The sequence below is a fragment of the Marmota flaviventris genome, chromosome 9 (assembly GCF_047511675.1).
Source record: "Marmota flaviventris isolate mMarFla1 chromosome 9, mMarFla1.hap1, whole genome shotgun sequence".
Taxonomy (NCBI): domain Eukaryota; kingdom Metazoa; phylum Chordata; class Mammalia; order Rodentia; family Sciuridae; genus Marmota; species Marmota flaviventris.
The window spans coordinates 8,750,913-8,778,545 of record NC_092506.1 but is presented as its reverse complement, the minus strand read 5'-3'; the positions used below and the strand labels follow the sequence as shown (position 1 = coordinate 8,778,545).

The 27,633-nt window shown below is 37.6% G+C and overlaps 1 protein-coding gene across 2 annotated transcripts in view; it reads right to left on the bottom strand.

Moving 5' to 3' along the window:
- Positions 1 to 322: 322 nt before the first annotated feature.
- Positions 323 to 27,633, bottom strand: part of Atl3 (atlastin GTPase 3) — a 54,880-nt gene continuing 27,569 nt past the window's right edge. For both annotated transcript variants that reach the window (XM_027944608.2, XM_071616091.1), the window contains exons 6-13: positions 17,582 to 17,638; positions 15,912 to 16,004; positions 14,872 to 15,010; positions 8,503 to 8,630; positions 7,874 to 7,930; positions 6,633 to 6,704; positions 5,841 to 6,272; positions 323 to 4,816 (exon numbers count right to left, since the gene is read on the bottom strand). In XM_027944608.2, the coding sequence (XP_027800409.1) occupies positions 4,730 to 4,816; positions 5,841 to 6,272; positions 6,633 to 6,704; positions 7,874 to 7,930; positions 8,503 to 8,630; positions 14,872 to 15,010; positions 15,912 to 16,004; positions 17,582 to 17,638 (1,065 nt within the window). In that variant the 3' untranslated portion in view covers positions 323 to 4,729. The remainder of the gene's footprint in view (positions 4,817 to 5,840; positions 6,273 to 6,632; positions 6,705 to 7,873; positions 7,931 to 8,502; positions 8,631 to 14,871; positions 15,011 to 15,911; positions 16,005 to 17,581; positions 17,639 to 27,633) is intronic.

The following is a 27,633-nucleotide window of genomic DNA, read 5'->3' as shown; positions in this document are numbered from 1 at the left end:
CTTTGCCTCCCACCCTCCCCATATCCAAAAAGGAACCATTTAAGCTGTTGCCTCCAAACAGGGCAACCAAATCAAAGTGCTACATATCCAAAGGTTCTCACAAGTCCACGTTACTGTACATAAAGTTTCCCTTCACTTTTAAGCTGCTGTGCCAACAGTACTATGATAATAAACACCAGATCATGATGACTGTGGGACTGAGAAAGCTGGCTGACAAGAACCACACACAACCCCTCGACAGATCTCTCCCACCGAGATTCTACTCCCTTTGCCAATCTCACACTCACAGGTCCTTACATGCTACAGAACAAGAAAAACAAGCAACAAGGTACTGTGATCTTTATTCCATTAAATGACTGGGAGTAAAACAGAAACATGCTTTTAATATACTAATAGCATAATCTCATTCCATTGCACTTTTTAAAAACTATATTAAAATTTGAAGCCATCCAAAGGCAAGGATCTAGCAGAACGTAATTTTAACAAGTCATTTTTTAAAGAAAAGAAAAACAAAACTGAGGAACATTTGTATATGTTCAAGATTTAACCCCTTTAAGGTTTACATCCATGATAGCTTTTGTCCATCTGAATTAGAAAGCTTTGGGAATCACTACAACCTTCCTTTCATCTTAAAAACATTACATTTAAATTTTATTTGTCACATGAAATTCCTTCACAAAGAAACATTTTTTGTTTTTTCAAAACCCTTCTGCCTCTTGATCTTAGAAAGTTCCTGATATGGGGTACTTCAGCTGCTAATTATCTGTTTTAATCCCATCCTCCTTTTTTTGTTCATTATTTTTATTTGTAGTTTGTTTTCTGTGTGATTTAGGAATTTGAGTCACAGTGCTGAATTTGGCTTTTTAAAAGAAAAACGGTTATCAAAATTACATTTAAAAAAAATCCTAATTATACTGTTAGTATATAGGATACTTGTTACATTCGTTTCTCTTAGAAGGCACTATGACGATTTTGAAGAACAATCCTCTAGATTAAGGCACCCTTATTATTCTGAACACAGTAAACCCTTGGTGATTGTAGCTGACAGCAGACCGCTGATCCTGAACCTCAAGTTAAGAGCTGTCCACCTGCCTCCAGACAACACCAAATTTTCCTTTATTGGTACTTTCCACCCTCTGGGTTAGTCTCCTTGTGGTCTCTGAATCACAATGTTTATAAAAGTGAAGATTCCATGGACATAGCCCAGACCAACAGAGGCAATCCCTGGGTATAAAGCTGAGGATCACAAAGTTAAGTCTTAAATGCACTCCAAGGTAGATGAGAACCACTACCCAAAATACAGCTACAATGAGACTTTTCATAACAGGAGGAAAATTGCTCAAGTGCAATCTTTTACAATGGGCTTCTAAATGTCATTTAAAAAAATTACAGATAGTTTGTACTTTTAATAACTGAAGCTTATCTTCATTATGCCCTTATGCCTTGATTAAAATTTTGTTGGATCCAAATGTAAACTGAAATGACACAGCCCATGTTGGCTACCTTCAGTGGAAACATCAAATCATCCTGAGCTACATTCCAATAGTTCTACAAAGGAAAAAAAAAAAAAAAAGATCAGTTCTATGAAGAAGACTTACATATGTTTCATCTTTTTTTTTTTTTTTTAATCCTGGGGGAGGGCTATTTTATTGTTTTTGTCTGGGTGAAATCAACCTACCTAATTTCTCTAGAACTCTCATACATATCTGTGCTCAACCAAACATACCCTATCCAAGGCACCATTTTCATAAGCCAGGTTAGAAACATTGTGTTGACTTGCTAGAGAAAGTACTCCAAGTACAAGGCAGTGTTTTTGTTTTTTTGCCCAAAGTAAGAGGAAAAAAATAGAATAAATAAAACAAACAATAAGCAATTTTGTTAAAACATAAACCACCATGGAATAAGCAGATTTTTTTGGTATACTGCTTTAAAAAAAAAAAAAAAAAAAAGTGACAACTGTGAAGATTTTTATCACCATACAGTATAACAGTTTGCCCTGTCTATAAACTTATCTAGAAATATTTCTCAGTGAAAGACTCAAAACTTCGATTCTACTATTTTAACTATAAGCAAATTGGAAGTATTAAAACTGGCATGCCGGGTGCGGTGGCTCAAGCCTATAATCCCAGCGGCTCGGGAGGCTGAGGCAGGAGGACTGCAAGTTCAAAACCAGCCTCAGCAATAGCAAGGTGCTAAGCAACTCAGTGAGACTCTGTCTCTAAATAAAATACAAAATAGAGCTGGGGATGGGACTCAGTGGTTGAGTGCCCTTGAGTTCAATCCCTAGCACCCCCCCACAAAAAAAAATTGGCAATTTCTCCTGAAATGAGTTATTTTAATGGAATTTTAAAAAAAATTTCCACGTACAGTTTAATAAAAATGTGCTCCATATATTGTTAAGAAAGTGCAAATTAACGATGTGTGCATGAATGTCCACCAGCAGTGACAGAGCAGTGAACACTGACTCTTACACAATAGCCCAAAGCAAAGCAAAGACTGGAGGGGGAAAAAAATGGAAAAGACATTTTCAACCTGGTTATAAGCAATGAGAAGACATCATTCATGAAAAGGTTGATATAAAATCATCAATTTACTGTTAAAAGAGAAAAGAGGCCAAAGAACTGTCACACAAAACTTTACATAAACACTTTCCAGAGGCAGAGTAAGGTAACTAAAAACAATGAAAAAAACTCAGAGTAATTCTTGTAAAGGTTGTTCCTGTAGAAGACCAAAACAGAAATGGTGAATTAAACAGGAACAAAATCCTAAGACATTATTAAATCATATACTTTTTAAAAAAGAAACAAAATACTTCTGTATTAGAATAAAGAGATGCATCATCATCCTTTGTCACTTTTAAATGTAGAACCACTTTGGACAATTATTCTGAAATCTGTAAATTTACTTAGATGTAAATTTACTTATAGAATTTATTAAAATTTTAGTTATCAGCAAGGCCTATAAGTATGAACCTTCAGAGAAATGAGAAGTCACCTCAAAATGCACCAAAATTTCTAAAGTGAGCTTTCAATTTATTAGTCAAAGCTTGGTTATCACTCAGATGCAAGTGAACAGCTTTTAGAACAAGCTGAAATTTTTCTAAAATGTTAACAGAAAGTGAATAAAATAGCAAGAACTTCAAGACAAGATGGTATGTAAATATGAAAATATGTAAAAGACTTGGAATTAATTCAGGATTTATAAAAATACTTGAGAGGTAAAGTGTTTTGTCAAAAGAAAATTCCCTGACAGCAACTGAATGCTATACTTTCTTTTTTCTCCTTTCCATTCATACTTCATGTATATAAAATTTTCAGTCAGATGTTGCCTAAGCCCTCCAACCTCCCTCCCACAACAAAAATCAAATTATCTTAAAAATTAAGGTTCATATACCTGAATGTTTATATAAATACTTGTAGGCAAGTTTTAAAATCTGCAATTCACCATTATAAATCAAAGAAAACAAAGCAACCAACAGATAAAACTTTTTCATCTCATAAAGTAATTTTTTTAAAAAAATTCATAGATAATTCTAGATATTATCTATATTTGGGTAGGACTTTGGTCCTTCCTAAGCCAAAGTTATTCTAAAGCTACCAGACTAATGAACACTAAAAGTAAATACAGGAAGACTCATGAAGTGAAATTAACAATTTTAGCTTCGTTATTAAGAACATTAGTGCATAGAAGAATATAAATAAACAGTTTGGGCAAAGACTTTAAGTCAGGTAATTCAATTATTAATTACTGTTAAGTCACTTGAAAAAGGACATTAAAGGCATTAATATTTGGTAGTCTTTCCTCTAATCCTTAATATAAAGTTCTATACTCATGCAATACTCAAAAACAAAATATCTCAAATGACAATTTTGTTTGAGAGCTACGTATAACATATATATGTTATAAAAAAAACGAAGGCACAAGTTCAAGTGACTGACAAACGTTCACAGGTTCATTCAAACTCAGCTTTTTCATTAAAGTATCCATTCTCATTCCTCTTATTATGGGCTACTCCGGCTTTTCAGGCATGTTTACCTCTGTACTAAAAGCCATAGGAACAAAAAATAAAGCAGATTCAACAAAACTACCAAGCTATCAAGTAAAAGACCTTACATTCTAAAGTATGTATATTTAAATATGATATGGTTTTCCCGTGGCATATGGCAAACAGAATCTTAAAATTATAAATAAGATTTTAAAAGTGTAGTGGCATCATTTTCAGTTAGTCTTTAGTTCTGAAGCTTCTCCAAGTTTTGTAAACTTTTTAAAAAAGGAAACTGTCTCAAATGAGTAAGGTATGCAAGAATTAACAAGTTTCACCCACAATAGCACATTTTCATGAGGTTATCCTCCATCTCTTCCCCTTTGTGTCCACAAAAGCATGGATTCAATCTTAAAAGGCACTAGAGTGGCACATAAAAGACTTAAAAGCTGCATTTCCACATTTTTCTTTAGCTTCCCCCACTGCCTATAAAGTGCACAAAGCAGAGAATAACAAGAGAGATATGGACTTGGATCTAAGAGCAAGAAAAGGAATGCTTCCAACAGAAATGGAAATGTGTTTAAGAATTTGAAACCACAGAAGAGGTCAGTTCATTTATTGCAGTTCCCTGTTGCAGCTCTTGTCAGATGGTTTCCGATCTGCCCTTCCTCTGGACCTGGATCCAGGGCCATGAAGAGATCCAAGAATCCAGGAACTGGTTGGGCTCCTGCTGGATCTGTTAAGATGCTATTGAGTTTTTTTATCCATAGGTGGTCTCCCAACAACTGCATCCCTCACAGCAGCTTGAGTAGAATTACCAATATGAGAAGAAACCTGCAAAAGTCCATTTATTCAATATGTAAGTTAATGAAATACAACACAGAATCCAAGACAGTCCTTAGAAATAAACTTTCCTCATCAGTATGCTGCCAAAAGAAGGAAAATGAGAATGCAGGGTGAGGGGAGGCTATGGCAGCAGCTAACTCCCAAGAGTCAGTGGAGCATCTGCCCCCATAGCTGGGGAAGTGTGGGTGGCTTGCCTGGCTTCATATGCTACTTGACCTAACTGATCTGTTCATGTTACTCAGGAAAAGAAACAAGCCAGGCTCAAAGATCTATAAGATTTGGGGCTAGGATTGTGGCTCCGTGGTAGAGCACTTGCCTCACACGTGTGAGGCACTGGGTTTGATCCTCAGCACCAAGTAAAAGTAAAAATAAATAAAGATACTGTATCCATCTATAATAAAAAAGATCTATAAAATTGGAGAACATGCCAATGCCAAAAGCCACTGGCTCTTTTTTTTTTTTTTTTGGTTGTAGTTGGACCCAATATCTTTATGTGGTGCTGAGGATCGAACCCAGTGCCTCACACATGCGAGGTGGGCGCTCTACCAATGAGGTTCAGCCCCAGCCCAAGCCACTGGCTTTTTGCAAGACTTTTTAAATGAAGGAGAGGCCATTTTCTAACCCAACAGGATTCAAAACAGAACATTTTGTTGAGTTCTTATTTTTTTCAAAGCTCTTGATTTTTCATGAAACAAATTAATCAGGGGAGTGGGCATAGAAGAGAATTACACTGGAATTGTGCTTAAAGAGCATGTAATTTTAAAAGTGTCCCACGAGGAACAAATACATCCAAGTTCAAAACTTTTTGCATTAAAGACTAATTTTAGGCAAGGAAACAAAATATTAGGAACATTAATATTCCAAAGAAAAATAATATATAAAATCCATCATAAAAAAATGAACAAGGTAAGTTTCTCATGCTTCGTTTCACTATGAAATTCTCCCAAACTGAGATATAACAGAAACACAAATATCTGTCCATTATCAACTCTCAGCCAGCAAAAACACTTACCTGCTCTAACACATATGCAGCACAAAAGTCAATAGCTCCGCCCAGCTCTCGATATTGACCGGAATACCTGATGTACCCCCAAGTAAGGAGCGCTATTAACAGCAGTCCAACCATACAGTTGAACAGTTGGGCCACAATCTCAAGACCAATGAAGCCGGTGAGGCCTGAGGCTATGTACAAAATCACAATGACTGTGAACAGCACTGCAGGGGTTCGGAGAGTACTAAAGACATTCTTGCTACCATTGTGCCTGCAGAAGTTTTCATAGAGTTCCTTGATTTCTGCCTCCAGCTCCTGCTGGTAGCGAAAGCTAAAATCCTTCCCACCCATCTTCTTGGTCTTCTTAAATTGGTCCAGAGCCAGTTGTCTGAATTCACAGTGCTTCTCCTCTAAAATGTCAGGAGACATATAAGGTTTCTCTCCCCCACAAACCTAAAAAGAATAAAAATGGCATACTGAAAATCCCTTCAAAAACAAGTGCTGAATAAAACAAGTGAAAAGACATAGAAGATGTTTTAAAATATTAGAACTTAATGTTAGAGAGACGATGACCAAGGCTAATAAAGTCACTTAAACCACCAGAGTACTAGTAATCGGAAAGAGCAGCTGCACTGTAATAAAACCTTGGTTAGAAATGTTAATAATCAGAAGGCCCCGATCACCAGGTGGACCTGAAAACAGCTCTGCTGCCTCATCAGAAGATGCACTAAGCAGGATCGAGTTTGGACTTTTCAATTAAGCAACAATGCACAGGGTACACATATTTCAGAAAAAGGAATATGCAGCACATACCTTCTCCATGCTATTATAATAAATGTCCTTGGCAGAGGCTGCAGCTGCTAAATTGTTGGCTTCAGCAGTGGCCTTTTAAGAAATGAAAGCATAAATTACAAATCCTTCCATTTTACCAAGTAAAAACCATCCCTTACCTTCTTTTTACCAAGTAAAAACCATCCCTTACCTTCTTCCCCATTCGTTTTTTTTACTGACCTTTTGCTGTTTTTTAATTGACCTTCTGCTATTTTTCAGGTCTTCATATATCATCAATTAATGAATAAATTACACCTTTTCTACCAAACTTTCTACCAAAACATGTTTCTTTGATCTAAAATCTTTAGCATGAATTAAAGTCAAGGAAAACATCATTTCCTTTGCTTCAACTTTAAATGTAAAAAAATAGATGAAAGCTGTAATCCTAGCAGCTCAGGAGGCTGAGGCAGGACTGCAAGTTCAAAGCCAGCCTCAGCAACTTAGCAAGGCTCTAAGCAACTCAGTGAGAACCTGTCTCTAAATAAAATGTAAAAAAACAGCTGAAGATGTGGCTTAGTGGTTAAGTACCCCTGGTACCAAAAAAAGAAAGGCTTGAGCTATGAATATAGCTTGGTGGTACAGAATTTGTCTAGCTTGGATAATGCCCTAGGTTCAATCCCCAGCACCACAAAAAAGAAAGAAAGAAAAGAAATAGATGCAAATAAACACACACACACACACACACACACACACACATATCTTTATGATGTCAATCACAGGCTCTACCTACTTTTGTGAAAATGTTTTGCTACTAAAGAAATCAGTATTTGGCAATAAATGCCCTTATGTTCAGCAAATGAAGTCAGAAAGTGTTTCAAACAAATGATTTTTTTCTACTTGAAAATAAAAAACCTGAACAGTGTGCATCGTAAGTAGACAAGTCAAGACATGTCCTACTGAAGTAAACCCCAGATGACTAGAAGTCACTTGTCTAGTACAGTGGGTATGCTTCGCCTGGGGATAATGAAGCAATGTTTCCCAAAGTTTATGTGGGAGGAAGAACAGGAAGGAGAGGTCAACCTGTTTTAACTGTACCACTGTGAATGAAGACAAGAAAACCAAAAGGCACCCACAATGCAGCAAGGTGTGCTAAACATCAACATATCTAGCATTATGGGAAAGGCGAGTTGTTTCATTCTCTTCTTACAGGATTCTGTTTTACTGTAACTGCAACAACTTGAGCAATTAAAGGATACCATTTAAGATATCAAAGGAATGATTACCTGAAGCATGGATTTGGGGTGAGGCAGATCTTCTCCTTGATAAATTTTAATATATGCCTTAGAATATAAACATAAGAATTATTATGAGAAAAGTCATTCTGTCATAGTTTAATCATGCTCTAATTTTTTGAAATGGGGACCGTACAACTGCAATTTCCTAAAGACCTACATCAACAACCAGGAATTAGCAAAAACACAACACACCTTTGAGCGCATGTTAGCATTTTTATCTAAAAATGTTCTCAAGCAGCAAAAGCCTAGCAATCCTTTCCCAGACTCCCAATGCACACTGGTCTCACCACAACCTGGGCAGAGAGACCATCCGCCTGGAGGTAGTCGGGTCACAACTTCCTACCCATCTCCTGTCCACACCATCTTCCTTGAAGAACCATCTTCCTTATGCAACTGTAAACACTCCTCAAAGAGAGTGCAAAGAACATCCATTTGGTTCCTAGACCCAGACTGCCACCCAGCGGCCCATTCTGGGAAGGGCACTGAGGTCTCAAAATGCATTTCACCATCTCCTCCAGGAAATTTTGAAGTTTCAGAATATTAAAATTCAGGATGGTTTACAACCTAGATTCGTTTTATCAAAAATCAAACAGTTTAAATATAAAACCCATGTTTACCTTAAAATATTCCAACAGTCCACGGCAGGTAACTTTTGAGCCATTGATCTCCTTTTCCATTAACTTAGATGGATTTAATACATATGGTATCAGCGCCTGCAACTGCTCTTTGAATTCACCAGCAATATCTGTTCACAGAACCATGAAGAAGGAGACAAGAATCCAAACAGCCTTATTCAACCAAAGTGAGCATAAACACAAACTTCATAGTGTATCCAATTATTTTAACATTTGCTTGCTGAAAAGTAGTGAGAGGAATCCCAGATTATATGCATGTTTGATACTTCCTGGATAGTACCAGGATGCTGACAGATCTCTGTTCAAATGCACCTCTATTTGTCTCCTTCCCTTCTGGCATGTGAAGTCCTCTCTAGTTCAGAAAAGAATATATAAAATATTCTTATCCTGGTTTCCATTCTGGGATATTCAGTCTATTCCCTAACTGTTCAAGAAATTTCAATTTTTAAAACAATGTTACTAATAAGATCTCAGAAACTAATAAACAGCCAGGCAAAGTGGCGCACACCTGTAACCTCAGTGACTCAGGAGGTTGAGATAGGAGGATAGCAAGTTCAAGGTCAGGCTCAATTTCTTGGTGAGACCCAGTCTCAAAATTAAAAAAAAAAGGGGGGGGGGGGGCTGTGGATGTGGTTCAGTGGTAAAGTGCCCTGGGTTCAATCACCAGCACCCCACCCCCCCAAAAAAAAAACTAACCCACATAAACAACCTTTCAAGTTGTCTCAGGCTTTTGCTGCACCCTCTCACTAGCCCTTGATATCAACCGGAAATCACTGTTCATTAATATGCTTTATTTTTGTTAACATTTAAGAGATAGAAGAGGTAGAAGCCCCTATGCCTCATGCTGTTATTTCCTATTATCTCCTCAGATAACTCTCTGGGCTACCTCAAGATGAAAAAAACCATTGTGTCAGGAAAGGTGACAGACGCTTTACAGGTTCTACAAAGTTCCCACAGAGGATTCAGGAAGGTGATCAAACAAGAGCTAGTTCCTTAAAGTGAAAATTAGCCTCTCCAACAGTAAAGAAGCAAAATTAAAAGACAAATCTTATTTGTATAATCTTCTAACATCTTCCTGAGTTCCCAACTTCCAGCTGAAAATAAAGTAGGCTGGAATTCATAACAAGGTAAGAATTCTTTAACACCCCACAAACCTAACTATAATATTAAAATTTAAAGCACAAAATTTCAAGAAAAGAAATGAGACAAATTTCTTATAAACTTGCAATAAAAAAGTATCTGCCATTCATAATAATGGTACACACCTGTAATTCCAGCAACTAGGGAGGTTGAGGCAGGAGGATCCCAAGTTCAAGGTCAACCTGGGCAAATTAGTGAGACCGTGTCTCAAAGTAAAATTTTTAAAAAGGCTGGGGATATAGCTCAGTGGCAGAGCATTTGCCTAGTATGCACAAAGCCATGGGTTCAATTCCCAGTAAAACAAAAAATAAAAGATAAATCCTATGTAAATTCATATTTGCTTGCATATACTAAAGAAACTCTGGAAGCTTATAAAAAATGGGAGACTTTTCACCAAAAGCTTAACTCTTTTTGGAATTTTAAACATAGGAATGTATTATCTATTTAAATTGTTTTATGGTTTCAATTTTTATCATACTGAAAGACTGTTCCAAAAAATATTTCATGCAGGGAACTGGCAGGATACAGGTACTACAGATTGCATTTTACCAACATTTACAGATCCTAAGCCATTCATGTTTCTATGAATGTTATACCATTATTTCAAATCAGAATAGACAAAAACTATATACCAACAGAGATAAGCTCTGTCTCTCATGATGTCAAAGATTGTGCTCTACAAACCTTTCTGGTTAATTTCTAACTAAACAGTAACTAAATTCATCTCCCTACTACAGTAGTTAGGAAAAGACATTTTTCTTTATACTAATGACAAAGTCAAATTGGGTCTGATGAAATGGGGTCTTAAAAAGCAGCTAAATCTCCTAGCTAATTAATACAAGCAGGCAGCAGCAGCTCAGTTTCTATTACACCACAAATGAAGATGGTATTTGGTAGCTGTTTAAGTAGTCAAATCTTTAAAAGTACAGTAAAATAAAACCACTAAAACAATTCCTAAAAGATTTGAGGAAACATCTGTAGAAATGGCTTCTTACGAAATTTAAATTTTCTATAGAAACTACATTAAGGTTCTCCAAAGAATTACCCCTAACCATTCTAAGGTTGGCTTTTCCAACTTATATGGAATAAGACTATGAACACTAAATCAAATAATTACACAAGTAAACTTCAGATAATACAACATCCAGGGTTTTTTTGGTTTTGTTTTGTTTTGTTTTGGTGCTGGGGATTTGAATCCAGGGTCTTGTGCATGAGAGGCAAGCACCCAACCAACTAAGCTATATCCCCAACCCCAACATCCAGGTTTTTTAACTCTTGAGAAATACATCAGCTCTACTTACAGGCGTCTTGTGAAAAAGGCTGTGGGTCTTAGGCCAGCACCGGCCAAACACTCAAAAAAAGTCACCTGTTGTTTGCAATGTAGCATCTACTCTAGACTCAAAATGCTTCAATGTGGTTAAAAGGTTTCCTAAAATTACAAAATATCCATCTCCAATTCTAAAAAGTACAGTCATGCATCACTTAACAGCAGGGAGACAATCTGAAAACTTTTTTTTTTTTTTTAAGTTGAAGGTGGACACAATACCTTTATTTTATTTATTTATTTTTACTTGGTGCTGAGGATCAAACCCAGTGCTTCACATGTGCTAGGCGAGTGCTCTACCACTGAGTCACAATCCCAGCCCCTGAGAACTGTTTCATTAAGCAATTTCCTCTTGTGAGCTCATGGATCGTTCTTACACAAGTCTGCATGGGATAGCCTACTACATATGTAGGCTATGTAAAAATATATATGGAACCATGTATATTTTGGGACCACTGGGTATACAGTCTGTCACTGACTGAAATGTCATTATGTGGCACATGACTATACATAAACTTTCGCAGAACTAAAACAATTCTTTTTTTTTTTTTTTTTTTTGGGTACTGGGGATTGAACTCAAGGGCTTGACCACTGAGACACATTCCCAGCCCTATTTTGTATTTTATTTAGAGACAGGGTCTCACAGAGTTGCTTAGTGCCTGGACTTTGCTGAGGCTGGCTTTGAACTCTCGATCCTCCTACCACAGCCCCGGATTACAGACGTGCGCCACCACGCCCAGCCCTAAAAGAATTCTTCACAAGCAATCCTCATAGACACAGAGGACTATTTAACTAATGACATTTTTTAAATGAAGCAAAACAAGGAAATCATTTTTCAAATCTTTCTATTGAAAAAGTACTTAAAAAAACATATGTATATTAAAACAAACAGGATCATACTACATATGGTACTGAGCAATCTTTTTACATTTAATAATTTATCATGAAAATCTTTCTTTGTAAATACATATAGATCTACCTTATCCTTTTTTTTTTTTTTTTTAGTTGTAGTTGGACACAAAACTTTTATTTCACTTATTTATTTTTATGTGGCACTGAGGATGGAATCCAGGGTCTCACTCAACTGCTGAGCCACAACCCCAGCCCAAAATCTTATCCTTTTTAAGGATCACATTTTATTCCTCTGTACCGAGGTACTTTAATTTAACCAATTCCTGATAAACATACATTTGGGTTGTTTCCAACTACTCTCCATAATTATAATACTAGTGAAGTTTTAGCCTTGGACATACATTTTTTTCCACTGATTTGGAAAACTCCTTGGATAAATTCCTAAAAGGAGAATACTGGATATCAAAGAATACAGACATTTTAAATTTTGATACTGCCCCAGTACTACAAAGTTTATAGCTCATACCAACACATTTGTGCTTTGATTATTGTGATGCTGCCCGTGTTTTCATTAACATATTCTGACCATTTTTTGTTTTGCTTTTTGCAGTGCTGGGGATCAAACCCAAGTCCTCACGCTAGGCAAACATTCTATCACTGAGCTCTATACCTCCAGCCCTATATTTATTCATTTATTTATTTAAAGTTGTAAATGGACACAATACCTTTATTTACTTACATTATTCCTTAACTTACTCTCTCATGTAATAAAGAAAGACCTAGCTGGGCACGGTGGGGCACACCAGGAATCCCAGCAGCTCGGGAGGCTGAGGCAGAAGAATTGGGAGTTCCAAGCCAGCCTCAGCAAAAAACTAAGCAACAGAAACCCTGTCTCTAAGTAAAATATAAAACAGAGCTGGGGATGTGGCTCAGTGGTTGAGTGTCCTTGAGTTCAATCCCAAGTACTCCCAAAAATTTTTTTTAAATTAAAAAAGGGTTAAGATGTAGCTCAGTGGTAAAGTGCTCCTGGGTTTAATCCCCCAATACCAAAACAAAAATACACACACACATACATATATATAACCTACACACAGATACATGCAAATTCACGCTCAACTTTTTCTCCCTACCTAACTCTGAAAATTCCTTCACAACTGCTTTTATTAGGTAAGAGATTTCTAACTCATGTTTGCCTAAGCAGATTTCTCTCCCAAAGCCAGATATTTTTTAATATTTATTTTTTAGTTGTAATTGGACACAACACCTTTTTTTTGTTGTTGTTTATTTTTTTAATGTGGTGCTAAGGATCTAACCCAGGGTTTCGCACTTGTGAGGCGAGAGCTCTACCACTGAGCCACAATCCCAACCCCAAAGCCAGATCTTAATCATGGATTTTTCAATCACAATATAACAGTCTGCAAGTTTCCTCTTCAAGAATGCTGCCAACAACTTAAAATTATCATATAAATAACAAATAGAAGGTCAAAGATTAACCTCTAAAAGTGGGTTCCTTTTGCAATACTAAGATCAGCTAGACTGTAAGTCTTGAATTGGTTAAGTACATTCATTTTCTTGGATCCACTAAATCAAATAAAGTGAAAAATGATGCATTTTATATTTAATATGAAGCTATGAAAACCTTCTACTTTGAAAGGCAAGTTCCTCTGGTAACTAAATAGTACATATCCTCTGAAAAACTTCCCATAAACAACAAAGAATTTGTATTTCTGGACAGTACAGCTTTGGGACATCAGAATCTGGAATGTGAATCTGCCCTACACTTTCACTGAGCACTTTGAATTACTTAACATGCCTAATTTTTACCAATTTCTTCATCTGTAAGTTAAGGGAAATGACATCAACTTCATTAAATTATTGGGAGCCTCAGTATGAAAGCACCTTGCATAGCAATGGCAACTCAGCTAGGTCTCCAAAACTAGTAGCTATTATTATCAACACTTTACCAGGAACTGAGCAGCTTATAAACAAACTACTCAGCTTAGCACATGCAAACTGTGGGCCAGCCACTAAATGACTTAATGAATGAGGAACAAAATGCCTTGATGAATAAGGAACAAAAATAAGATAATGGAACCTAAGAGTCCCAATTCTTAATTCCTCTAACCTGCCATCCACTTCCTGATATTAAAACTTGACCTGGCAGGTTTTGTTATAATCACAACATGAAAACAACACGCATCATGGTACCTTTACTTGGGAAGATAACTTCACTTGATAAATAGCCTTCCTTTATTTAGCACTTCCATATCTATTTTTTCATTATTTTTTGTAATAGCAGATTAAGAGCATTTATTTATTTTATTTGTTAATTTTTAAGTGGTGCTAAGGATCAAACCCAGTGCCTCACACACGCTAGGCAAGCAGTCTGCCACTGAACTATAGCCCCAGCCCCTCACTTCCATCTCTTGTAAATCAATAATTATAACATCTCTTAGAAAGATCATTGATGGATATAACCATCACAATTTCAGATGAAGAAATTAGGGTAAACTAATTCTTTTTTTTTAGTTGTAGTTGGACATAATACCTTTATTTATTTATATGTGGTGCTGAGGATTGAACCCAGAGCCTAGGCGGGCGCTCTACCGCTAAGCCACAACCCCAGCCACGGTAAACTAATTCTGATGGTCACATTAAGTCAAGAGCAAAATGTGAACTAGACTCTAAATACTATTTTTTCTAATAGACTATTCTATTTCTCTTAAGAATTCACTACTTGATCGCTTTTGGTATCAGGGATTGAACTCGGAGGCATTTAACCACTGAGCCACATCCCTAGCACTTTTTATATTCTGAGAGAGGGTCTCACTAAATTTCTTAGGACCTTGCTAAATTGCTGAGGCTGGCTTTAAACTTGCAATCCTCCTGCCTCACCCTCCCAAGCCATTGGGATTACAGGCTTGAGCCACCACACCTGGCCAACTATTCACTTGATTTTTAATTGACATTTATTGGTCATTACTTAATTCCAAAGATCAAGTCACATGTTTAGAGTAACAACATCTGTAACACACCTTGCAATTTCCCATCAAAATCAGGACTTGTGGCCACCTGGAGTCCTGGATGTGGTAAGAGAAAACAGGTAACATCGGAGAAACATGAGTGGATGTGATTTCGAACATTCTGAATTTCTTCATGTTGATGTTCCTTCACCTGCCAATGAAGAACAACTATTTATCAACCAAAGACTATTTGGTTTTCTTCACTAAGAACCATTAGAATGGAGACAAAGGAAAGATTTCCCAGCTGTGATGGATTACATACACCAATAAAAAAAAACCTGAGAACCCCAAGAAGCAGTAAATGCATGAATGTGATTAACCATGCTTGACTCTCCCATAGCTAACTAAGAAGAGGTACTAAAGAAAAACATGAGTACACAGGCCTGGGGTTGTGGCTCAGTGGAACAGCGCTTACCTAACATTTGTGAGGCATTGGGTTCAAACCTCAGCACCCATTAAATAAATAAATAAATAAATAATTTAAAAAGAGTACTGTGCAGTGCTTAAGAACAGAGATTCTATAGGATGGAAGGAGGATCTAACCAGTTAATAGTGATTAAAGACTCCTGTGCTTTGGTTTTGGGGGAACAGGCTAGGTCTGTTTATATCTATGTCAAAACAAATATGAATTTTGAATAAAATAACAGAACTTAAATTCTGAATATAACATTCTAAAGACACATATAGAACCTGGTTTAAAATGTGAAATGGAGATTATAAACACACCTGGGTTTTTGCTCAAAGTTCTTCTCTACATATCTCTGTGCATTTCATACCCAGGTTCTTTTGATTTTTTTGGTGGTGCTGGGGATTGAACCCAGGGCCTTGTGCATACACGGCAAGTACTCTACCAACTGAGCTATATCCCCAGCCCCCACCCAGGTTCTTTTATATCATGAATAAATTATGTTAGTTTGTGCTGAGATTCATACATATATTAATACATTTAGTATCATTTTCAATTATCTGTTTTAAATACAAAGAGCCAAAGGCAAATAAGAAAGCTGTCAATACTTTTAGAAAATTCCCCAGGAGATTTTCTTTCCAATTACCTGTAAACGCTTATCCAAAAATGCCATTCCTCCTTGTAGTCCATAGCTGTATTCATAGGGGAAACTCCAGTCTCGAACCAAAAACATCAGTGTCTATTTAGAAAAAAGAGAACATATAACATGGCATAAATGCATTTTCAAGATAATAATGGCAGTAGTTCTTTGCTTAATGCTGACTTCTACAAAGGAGGCAAGGACATATACTGAACGATTTTTCTGTTCTACAAATGACACGTTTAAGCCAAATGTGAGGTCAATGTATCCCATCTGTTATTTTCATTCCTACAGATTAACAGAAATAAAAAAGACTGCCAAGAAAACATTAAATTGGGGCTGAAGGTAGGGCTGAGTGATAGAGCATTTGACTAGCATGTGTGAGAACCTGCGTTTAATTCCCAGCACAGAAAAAAAAAAAAGGAAACATTAAATTCAAATCTTTGCCCTAAAGGCAAGTAGGAGGCATGTAGTAAAGAAAGAACACACACACACACAAAAAAAATGACATGGCACCAGCTAATCATAAGATCAGATCTGTTACTTACATTAGAAAAGGAAAAGAAACAGCCAGGCTTGGAACACATCTGTAGTCTCAGCACTCCTGAGACTGAGGCAGGAGGATCTCTTGAGCCCATAAGTTTTATCACCAGCCTGGGCAACATTAGCAAAACCCTCAACCAAAAAAAAAAAGGCCAGGTACACTGGCACATGTCTGTAATCCCAGTTACTCAGGAAACTGAGACAGGAGAATCACAAGTTTGAGGCCAGCCTCAGCAACTAAGCAAGACCCTGTCTCAAAAGAAAAAAGAAAAAGGACTTGGAATGTAGGCTCAATGGTAAAGCATCCCTGAGTTTTATCCCCAGTACCAAAACAAAGAAGGAAGGAAAAGAAATAATGTTCACATATTAAGGCACCTCTAGTCTTACTGAGGTTACTGTGCTTTCTCAAGAAACAATTAGCTAATGCAGAGGTCAGCAAATGATTTCTATAAAAGGCAAGAGAGTAAATATTTTAAATAGCTCCTCAACTCTGCTACTGTAATAGGAAAGCAGCCATAGCTGACACATAAACATGTGCTATGTCCCACTAACACTTCAGCTATTGCTGATGTCTGAACTTCAGATAATTTACATGTCTTAAATATTATTCCTATTTTCATTTTTTTTCCCAACCATTAAAATATATAAAAACAAGGGCTGGGAGCCAGGTGCAATGGCACATGCCTGTAATCTCAGCAGCTTGGAAAGCTAAGGCAGGAGGATCACAAGTTCAAAGCCAGCCTCAGCAAAAATGAAGCACTAAGCAACTCAGTGAGACCCTGTCTATAAATAAAATACAAAATAGGGCTGGAGATGCTGCTCAGTGGTCAAGTACCCCTGAGTTCAATCCCTAGTACCAAAAATAAAAAATAAAACCAGGACTGGGGATGTAGCTCTGTGGTAGAACATTGGCCTACCATGCATAAGGCTGTGTGTTCAATCCCCAGCACTGCAAAAAATTAAAATGTGTGTGTGTGTGTGTGTGTGTGTGTGTGTGTGTGTGTGTGTGTGTGTATGGCTCACAGGTCATATAAAAACAGGCAACAGGCCACATTTAGCCTGTGAGCTATCATTTGCTGATTTATTTTAACTAAAAACAAAGATACATATTACATTCATAGTTAATAATTTACCTGGAAGGGTTTTTGGGAAATTTCATCCATTGCCAGACGACCGTATTCTGTGAAGAGCTTTAAAAAAAGAAGAGCTTTGGTTTGTAAAGCAAAATAACTTAAAATAATTCTATGTTATTCTTTAGAAAAGTATTTATTTAACAGACTGGATACTACTAATATTAAAACCAAAGTTCTATAGTTTTAAAAGACCACAGAAGCTATGAACCTTAAAATAATCTTGGTGATTCCCCTCTCTCTCATATCCCAATTCATTAGTCAAACCAGAATCCAACCACTGAGTACTTCCACATGGGCTAGAATACTGCAACAGCCTTCTAACTGGTCTCCCCACCTCAGCCCTTGCCTCCCCATGGACTATTCTCAAGACAGCAGTCACAGTAGCTCTGCTATACATAATGTTAGAACATAGCATGACTCTGCTCACAACTCTGTCAACCTCACTTAGTATTAAAACTAGTATTAGTATATTAAATTAGTATATTAAAACTATATTGTGATCCAGACACATTGGTTCCTCTCACACTATGCCTCAAACACACTGGGCACAAAGCTCCCTCAGGGACTTTATTCTGGTTCCTCCTTCTGCTGCAGTGTTCTTGCCCCCATATACATCCTTGGGTTCCAAGTACAGTGGCACACATGTGTAATCCCAGCAACTTGTGAGGCTGACACAGGAAGATCATGAGTTAAAAGCCAGACTCATGAGACCCTGTCTCAAAATAAAATATAAAAAAGGACTGGGCATGTGGCTCATGGTTAAGCACCCCTGGGTTCGCTCCGAGGTACAAAAAAAAAAAAATTCTTGGGATTGGCTCCCTTGATTCTTAAGGTCTTTACTCAAATAGTCCTTCTGAACAAACTTTCCATAACCATATACCTAAAAAGATTACAACTCTCCACATAGTATTTCCTAATCCATGTCCTTTTTATTTTTCTAACATTAACCATTATCTAATATACTACATCTCAATACTTGTCTTGAATAGTGTCAATCTTCACAACAAACATTTAAACCACAGGAGGGCAAGAACATCTGCCAGTTCTGTATTTTATAACAAGAAGCAGCAAGAAAAGTACAGGGCCATAGTATTCATGACATTCAAATGACTGAATCAATGATTCAAGTTGAGAGTTTACATTTACCTGTTTTTTTTGTGAAGTCTCACTAAAAGTATAACAAAGTGATATTTAAAAGTTAGAAATTGGGGTCTGTCACATGACTGTAATTTCAGTGGCTCAGGAGTCTGAGACAGGAGGATCATGAGTTCAAGCCAGCCTCAGCAAAAGCGAGGCATTACACAACTCAGTGAAACCCTCTGTCTAAATAAAATACAAAATAGGGTTGGGGAGGTGGTTCAGTGGTCCAGTGCCCCCCGAGTTCAATCTCTAGTACCAAAACAAAACAAAGCTATAAACTGGGGCGGGGGATAGCTCAGCAATAGAACACTTGCTTAGCATGTGTGAGGACCTTGGTTCTTTCCTCAGCACTCCAAAATAAATAAATAGAAATTATAAACTCAGAGACAGACAGAGTGTCTGTAATGTCAGACAGACCCTGTAATGTCAGCAACTTGGGAGGCTAAGACAGGAGGATAGCAAGTTTGAGGCCAGTCTCAACAATTTTAGCAAGACCCAATCTCAAAGTAAAAAATAAAAAGGGCTGGGCTGGAGAATCTAGCTCAGTGGTAGAGCACCCTTGAGTTCAAAATTCCTACTACCAAAAAAAAAAAAAAATCATAAACTCACAGGATAAAAGGGATGGGAAATAACATGACAGCAAATAGAACTATCAAAACACTCTGAAAGAAAGAGACGGATAACTGTCAAATGTTAGCTTTCTATGCCCTGTAAGAATTCTGTGAGAGGAAAGAACCAATAAGAAATAAGCAGATTCTCTTAGGAGAATCCCTTAAAGGCTCAGAAATTATCAATGTGCAGTTACCTTGCAGAAGAGATGTGAAGAATGGGGCTGACAACTATAGAAATGTTTGCAAATCTCTTCAGAGAGCACCTAAACCCCCAGATTCCCATCCACTCAGCCCCATGTTCTCCGGACTACCACAGATGATGAAAGGTATACTGTCTAGAGAGGATAAATAAACAAAAATCCTAGCCTTGGACACCAAGCTCAGATGGGCTTAGGAATGAGTCCACTACCTTACTGGACACCAGTACTTAAGTCAAAGTGAGTGAGTCAGAGACTCCCATGGAAAGCAGCACCCTTTAGTAAAGCAAAAGTTCTGAGGGGGGTAACGAGACAGTTCCTACCCTCTCCAGGGAGTTCAACTCATAGCCTATCAGCAATTAAAGGCAATTACTCATCCACATACAACTACTAGCTTCAGAAACCACATGCATCATTAGGGCAGGATGATCCCACCAGCCTGTCCCAGGCAAACAAAGGATAAAACTATTGAGGAATCCCCAAAGTCGCATATTCACAGGAAGTGTTACTTGTCATGATTTGTGTTCTTTTCCATTTCCTACCTATGTGCTCTTTTAACAGCTACAGCAACTCATCCCTATCACAGGGCAAAGATGTTTATGTAGGGCATAGAATTAGTGTGACAGACAACATTTGGCACCTGGATGACTGGCTGACTATCCCTTCCTCAAGGTTAAAGTGCTCACCAAGGAAAAGAAAAACACCTTCTAAAATTCATCTAAAGGCAATTAATATTCCTAAACTCAAACCCACCCATTCCATGAGAATAAGACTGGCTCTCTCCTCTTGTCTGGAAAGCCAGCTTGACACTCTCTTGGTCAGTGCTGTGTCTCTCACTGGAACAAAACATCCCAATGAAGAGTCTGATTTCTGCTGCAGCTGTGCCTTTATCTGAGTCTTCTGATGGGGAGTACAAGAACCTGCCCAGCTGGTTAAAAAAAAAAAACACATGCTGAGATGGGACTCCTTAGCCCTCTCATTCTACTGGAAGATCAAAGAAATCTCTGGGGAAAATGACAGCCCAAGAATAAACTTCTGCAAAGACAAATATTTAGGAGTTGTCAACAAAATAGTTAGTAATCTTACCCAATCACTATGATCCACACCAATACATAAGACCTGCCCTCTTACCAAGTTCCCACTCTTAAATACAGACACCCAAAGACCATCACACATTTGAGAAAATCCTAAAGCAGCAAAGACAAAATCATGTCCTTTTCAAATTTCTTTCTTTTCAGGGATAGGGTTGTGGCTCAGCCGTAGAGCGCTCGCCTAGCACATGTGAGGCCCTGGGTACGGATCTTCAGAACCACATATAAAAAAAATAAGTTCACCTACAACTAAAAAAAAAAAAAAAAAATTTAATTTCTTTCTTTTCATTTTCTGTTCTTTAACACCTATTATTAACATGCTAAAATTCTCCTGAATTGATCCTTTTTCTGTTGTGTGCCCTCCCTGCTCCTTCACATTCCTCACTCTAGCTCCTCCCATCCTCACTCCCCCACTCTAAGTTTCTCTCTCCTCTCTCTCCTTCACTCCCTCCTCCCCTTTCTCCTTCACTCCCTCCCTCCTTCCTGGTTTCTACTCTTTGTATATTTATTCAACCTACTGGGAAATTTTTCTCCAATTTATATTCTAACTCCTCCCCTACTGAATCTTTCATTTTTATTCTTATAGTTCTAATTTCCAGATCTTTTTTTATTTCTGAATGTTGCTTTTTAATATCATTCTGTTATTTTTCAGTTGCAACATCTTATCTCTTTGAGGATACAAATTTACCAGAATGAAGAAAAAACCCACACTGGGGCTGGGGCAGTAGCTCATTGGTAGAGCGCCCACCTCCCACTAGTGAGGCACTGGGTTCGATTCTCAGCACCACATAAAAATAAATAAAGATATTAAAAAAAGAAAAAGAGGGCTGGGGATGTGGCTCAAGCGGTAGCACGCTTGCCTGGCATGTGTGCGGCCCGGGTTCGATCCTCAGCACCACATACAAACAAAGATGTTGTGTCTGCCGAAAAACTAAAAATAAATAAATAAATAAATATTTAAAAAAAAAAAAAAAGAAAGAAAGAAAAAGCCCACACTAAGTCACTTTACCATGAATGCATACCAAGAATTCAGACCTTACAAACTCCAGAAAGAAAACACGTCACATACAAAGAAACAGGAATGAGATAACTCAAGACTTAGCAGCAACAGTGGATACTGGAAGACAATGAAACCATACCTTCACAATTCTAAGAGAAAATAATTCCATTCTATAAGTTTAGGATAAAATTAAAATATTCTTAGAAGACCTCAAAAAAAAGTTTCCTCTTTTAGAGAATGGATAGTTAGGAGTGAATAATCCAAAGATTAAACAGGACCCAACTGAGTAAAGTGAAATGAAATTGCCAGGATGGTGGCAAAGGAAGACTGTTGGATGAGAGCTATCCACCAGGCAAGCAAGCAGCAGTCCAGACTCCAGCACCACTCAACTCCTAGATGTAAGGCCTCCCCAGGAATGATAAAACAACCCAGAAGTATTTAGATCATGCTGAAAAGTTTAAATGAGTTTGAGATTGGTTGAATCCATGGATGCAGTACTTAAACAGAGACATGGATGCATATATACCAACAAAATGACAAATAATGGCCTTTTTAAACATTTTTTAATCTATTCTTTTTAGTTACATGACAGTAGAATGCATTTTGACATATCATACATGTATGAAGTATAGCTTCCTGTTTTTATGGTTTGTACATGATGTGGAATTACACTGGTAATGTATTCATATATGAACATAGGAAAGTTATATCTGATTTATTCTACTGTCCTTCCTAATCCTATCCCTCCTCCCTTCCATTCATTCCCCTTTGTCTAATCCAGTGAACTTTTATTCTTCCCTCCTCCCCGGCCCCTGCCCTTATTATGTGTTAGCATCCACATATCAGAACGTTCAGCCTTTGGTTAATTGGGAATAGCTTATTTCACTTAGCATGACAGTCTCCCATTCCATCCATTTACCAGCAAAGGTCATAAAATCATTCTTCTTTTTGGCTGAGTAATATTCCTTGTGTATACATACCACATTTTCTTTATCTATTCATCTATTGAAGGGCACCTAGGTTGCCTCATAGCTTGGCTATTATGAAGTGTGCTGCTATTGATATTGATGTGGTCGTGTCACTAGAGTATGCTGATTTTAAATCCTTTGGTTTATACCAAGGAGTGGAATAACTGGGTCAAATGGTGGTTCCATTCCAAGTTCTCTGAGGAATCTCCATACTCCTTTCCAGAGCGGTTGCCTCAATTTGCAGTCCCACCAGCAATGTATGAGTGTACCTTTTCCCCCACATACTTGCCAACATTTATTGTTATTCGTATTCTTAATAATTGGTATTCTGCCTGGAGTGTGATGAAATCTCAGTGTAGTTTTAATTTGCATTTCTCTATCTGCTAGAGATGTTGAATATTTTTTCATATATTTGTTGACCAATCGTATTTCTTCTTCTGCAAAGTGCCTATTCAGTTCCTTTGCCAATTTATTTATTAGGTTATGGGGGGGAGGTTGGTGTTAAATGTTTGAATTCTTTATATGTCCTAGAGATTAATGCTCTATCTGAGGTGCGGGTGGCAAAGATTTTGTCCCATTCTGTAGGCACTCTCTTCATATTTTTGATTGTTTTCTTTGCTGTGAAATTTTTTAGTTTCATTCCATCCCATTTATTAATTCTTGGTTTTACTTCTTGTATTTTAGGAATCTTATTGAGGAATTCAGTTCCTAAGCTGACATGATGGAGATTTGGGCTTACTTTTTTTTTTTTTTTTTTAATATTTTTTTAGTTGTTGATGGACTTTTTTTTTTTTTTCACTTATTTGTATGTGATATTGAGAATCGAACCCAGTGCCTCACACATGCTAGGCAAGCGCGCTACCGCTGAGCCACAACCCCCAATCCCATGGGCTTACTTTTTCTTCTGGTAGGTGCAGGGTCTCTGATAATACCTAAGGTTCTTGATCTACTGTGAGTTTTGTGCAGGTTGAGAGACAGGAGTCTAATTTCATTTTGCTACATATGAGTTTCCAGTTTTCCAGCACCATTTGTTGAAGAAGCTAACTTTTCTCCAATGTGTGTTTATGATGCCTTTGTCTAATATGAGATAACTATTTATGTGGGTTTGATTCTGTGTCTTCTATTCTGTACCATTGGTCTACATGACTGGTTTTGTGCCAATACCAGGCCGTTTTTGTTACTATAGCTCTGTAGTATAATTTATGGTCTGGAATTGATATTCCAGCTTCACTTTTCTCACTAAGGATTGCTTTGCCTAGGGCTGGGGATACAGCTCAGTTGGTAAAGTGCTTGCCTCACATTCACTGGGTTCAATCCCCAGCACCACAAAAAAAATAAAATAAAAAAGGATTGCTCTGGCTATTCTGGGCCTCTTATTTTTCCAAATGAATTTTGTGACGGCTTTTCTTATTTCTATGGAGAATGTCACTGGAATATAATAGGAATTGCATTAAATCTGTTTAGGACTTTCGGTAGTATGAACATTTTGACAATATTAACTCTGAATAATGGTCATTTTTTAACCAAAAATTATGATATAATTATTAGGATAATAAAAGGAGGGAAACTGTGGGTAAAGAGTGAAAGGAATAACCAGACATGGTGATACGTATCTATAATCCCAGTGGCTCAGGAGGCGGAGGCAAAGGGATTAAGAGCTCAAAGCCAGCCTCAGCAATTTAGCGAGGCCCTAAGCAACTCAGGAGACCCTGTCTCTAAATAAAATATAAAAAAGGAGGCGGGCACAGTGGCACACACCTGTAATTCCAGTAGTTCAGGAGGCTGAGGCAGGAGGATTGTTAAGTTCAAGGCTAGCCTCAGCAATGGCGAGGCACTAAGCAACTCAGTGAGAACCTTGACTCAAAAAAAATACAAAATATGGCTGAGGATGCAGTGAGTGCCCCTGAGTTCAATCCCAGGTACCAAAAAAAAAAAAAAAGTTAAAGATCAGCCTAAGCAACTTAGTGAGACTCTGTCTCACTATGGAGATGTGGCTCAGTGGTTAAATGCCCCTGGGTTCAATCTCAATACCAAAAAAAAAAAAAAAGCTGAGCACAGTGGCAAACACCTGTACACCCATCAGCTTGGGAGGCTGAGGCAGGAAGATCACAAGTTCAAAGCCAGCGAAGCACTCGATGAGCAACTCGGTGAGACCCTGTCTCTAAATAAACATATAAAATAGGGCTGGGAATGAGGCTCAGTGGTCAAGTGCACCTGAGTTCAATCCCCGGTATCTCCAAAAAATAAAAAAAATAAAGAGTGGAGGGAATAAAGAAAACTGAATCTTAATTTTATGTATTATTAATATTTAAATTTTTAAAATACAAAATGAGGGGCTAAGGCTGTAGCTGAGTGGTAGAGTGCTTGCCTGACCTGCCTGTGGCCCTGGGTTCCATCAACAGCACAATCAATCAATCAATAAATAAAAATTTTAAAGCAGCGGTATAATCATGTTCTTATCTAGAAGCATGCCAGGCGCAGTGGTGCACACCTATAATCCCAGTGGCTTGGGAGACTGAGGAAGGAGAATTGCAAGTTCAAAGCCAGCCTCAGCAACTTAGTAAGGCTCTGAGAAACTCAGCAAGATCCTGTCTCAAAATAAAAAATAAAAAGGGCTAGGATGTGTCAATGGTTAAGCATCCTTGGGTTTAATGCTCCATACAAAAGAAAAAAAAAAAAAAAAAAAAAACTCAAAGCAGAAAACAACCAAAAGCACTACAAGAGGTTGCCTCTGAAAAGACAGCCTTGTCAGAAAACAGTAGGGAGGTTCCTCAAAAAATTTAAAAAAGAGGCTGGGCATGGTGGCCTATGCCTATAATCCCAGCAACCTGGAAGGTTGAGCCTGGAGGATCTCAAGTTCAAGGCCAGCCTGGGCAACTTAGGAAAACAAATATCCTCAGCAATTTAATGAGACTCTGTCCCTTCTACCCACCAAAATAAAATAGACTAGGGATGGAGCTCAGTGGTAAAGTGCTCCTGAGTTCAATCAGCCATACCAAAAAAAAAAGAAAACATAACTACCACATGCTCTAGAAATATCCAAAGGAAATGAAATCAGTATGTTGAAAGTAATGTATTCCTGCATCTGGTTAAATCTTTTTTGTGTCTCATACTGTTGTTTTATTTTTTGTGTGTGTGTGTGGTATTGAGAATGAGAATCAAATCCAGGACCTCACATGTGCTAGGCAAATGCTCTACCGCCGAGCCACAACCCCAACCCATCTCGCACTGTTCTGAAATGCTTCCTACAGATCTCATTAAGTTTATTCCATGACTTAAATATTTTGTTGCTACAGTAAGTGTTTTCCATTACTTTTTTAAATGGGCTACAGTTGGCAGACAGGAAAGTCAAGATGCTAGTTTTTTGTAATGGGTACTCTATTTAATTTCTTAAGCTCTAAATTGTTTTCCAGTTGATTTTTGTGTATTTCCAGGCACACAACATTATTATATTCTCCTTCTTAACATTTATATTTATATAATTTGCTAAATCTACCACCAACCTTTTAAGTTGAAAAAGACCTCTAGCCATTGTCTGGTGGCCTAATGTGAGTGCTGTGGTTTAACCCCCAAGGGTTCATGTGTTGAAGGCTTGGTCTTCAGTGTTATTAGTGTTGAGGCAGTGGGACTTTAAGAGGAGCAGCCATGTGGTAGGTCTATAGGTCACTGGAAACATGAAAGGGATTAATGCAGTTCTCCTGGGACCCTAGTTAGTTCCTGTTTGTTCTTTGGCTTCTTTTCTTGAAACATGATCTCACTCCCAGACACTCCTGCCACTGTGATGCCATCCACCAGTAGGCCTTCACCAGAGCTTAGCTGATGCTGACAACATCCCCTTAAATTTCCAGAACTGTGAGCTAAATTTATATCTTCTTTATAAAGATATTCAGGTTTAGGTATTTTATTATAGTAATAGAAAAATGGACTGATACAGTAAATGAACCTATAATGAGTAAATCCATCATGCCTATCATACCTATTTTCACCTATCCATTGATTTGATGACCTAAAGGCAGCCACATCCCCTCACCCCAGCTTCGTAGTTTATGGCAGTGGCATCCCACTGGAAATAATACTCCAGATCTCCCTTCTTTCACCATGCAGATACTTCCACTGAATAATCTGTAAGTTCTGAACCCCAAAGACCAAATCCCCCTAAATTTGAGCTGCTTCTCTGCCTCCTTACTTTAACTAAAATCTGAGGGCCCTGTTTTCCCCACAGACATCTGAAACAATGACTATTACTCTCTTTCACAAAAGGTGAGGTTGGTGACTTCCTTCCTTCTCTGTGTCACTTCTAAATCATATTGCCCATTGTGTTGCAAAAGCCCTATTCCTTTTGCATCTGTTCATTCTGTATACTTACTTACCTCTTTCCTTCATTCTTTACTGCTGTCCATCTACCAATCATCTCATCATTTCCTTCTCATTCACTGAGGACTTTGATATCTGTCTAAGGCTTTTCTTCCAACAAAGTAGGCATTTACATTCAATCCCTGCCTCAAAATCCCTTGCTATTTGACCTCCAATGATCTTTTTCACTCCAGTATATCCACAGCTTGGACTCTGTCACCCATAACTGTTTCACTACCAAAGTCAAACAAATTCAAACATTCTGCTCTGGCTCCTTGACCTTGTTTCAGCTACTGAATCATTCCTATTGCTATTCTTTGCCCTCACCAAGGTTTCCATTCCAAAGACCCCTCTGCTTTATCTTACAAACACAGGTCCTTTTCCAAAATTCCCTCTCTTATTCCCAAAATTTACAAGTTATCCATAATATATGCTTCTATCTCAGCCCCAAAATCCTTCCACAACAAACCTATTATTGTAGCATAAAAGATAAAAGGTACTTTCATGAGAATATTTACTGTAGAGAAAATAAAAATTGCATATCACTGGGAAAAATCTCCAAACTTTAATGTCTCCAACACTTAAAACTACATCCAGTTACTGGAACTCAAGAATATAAAGTAATAGTGCTCAGCACTAGTTTACAAAAGTCTTAAAGAAAATGTGATTTTTTTAAAAATTGAGTTCAAAGA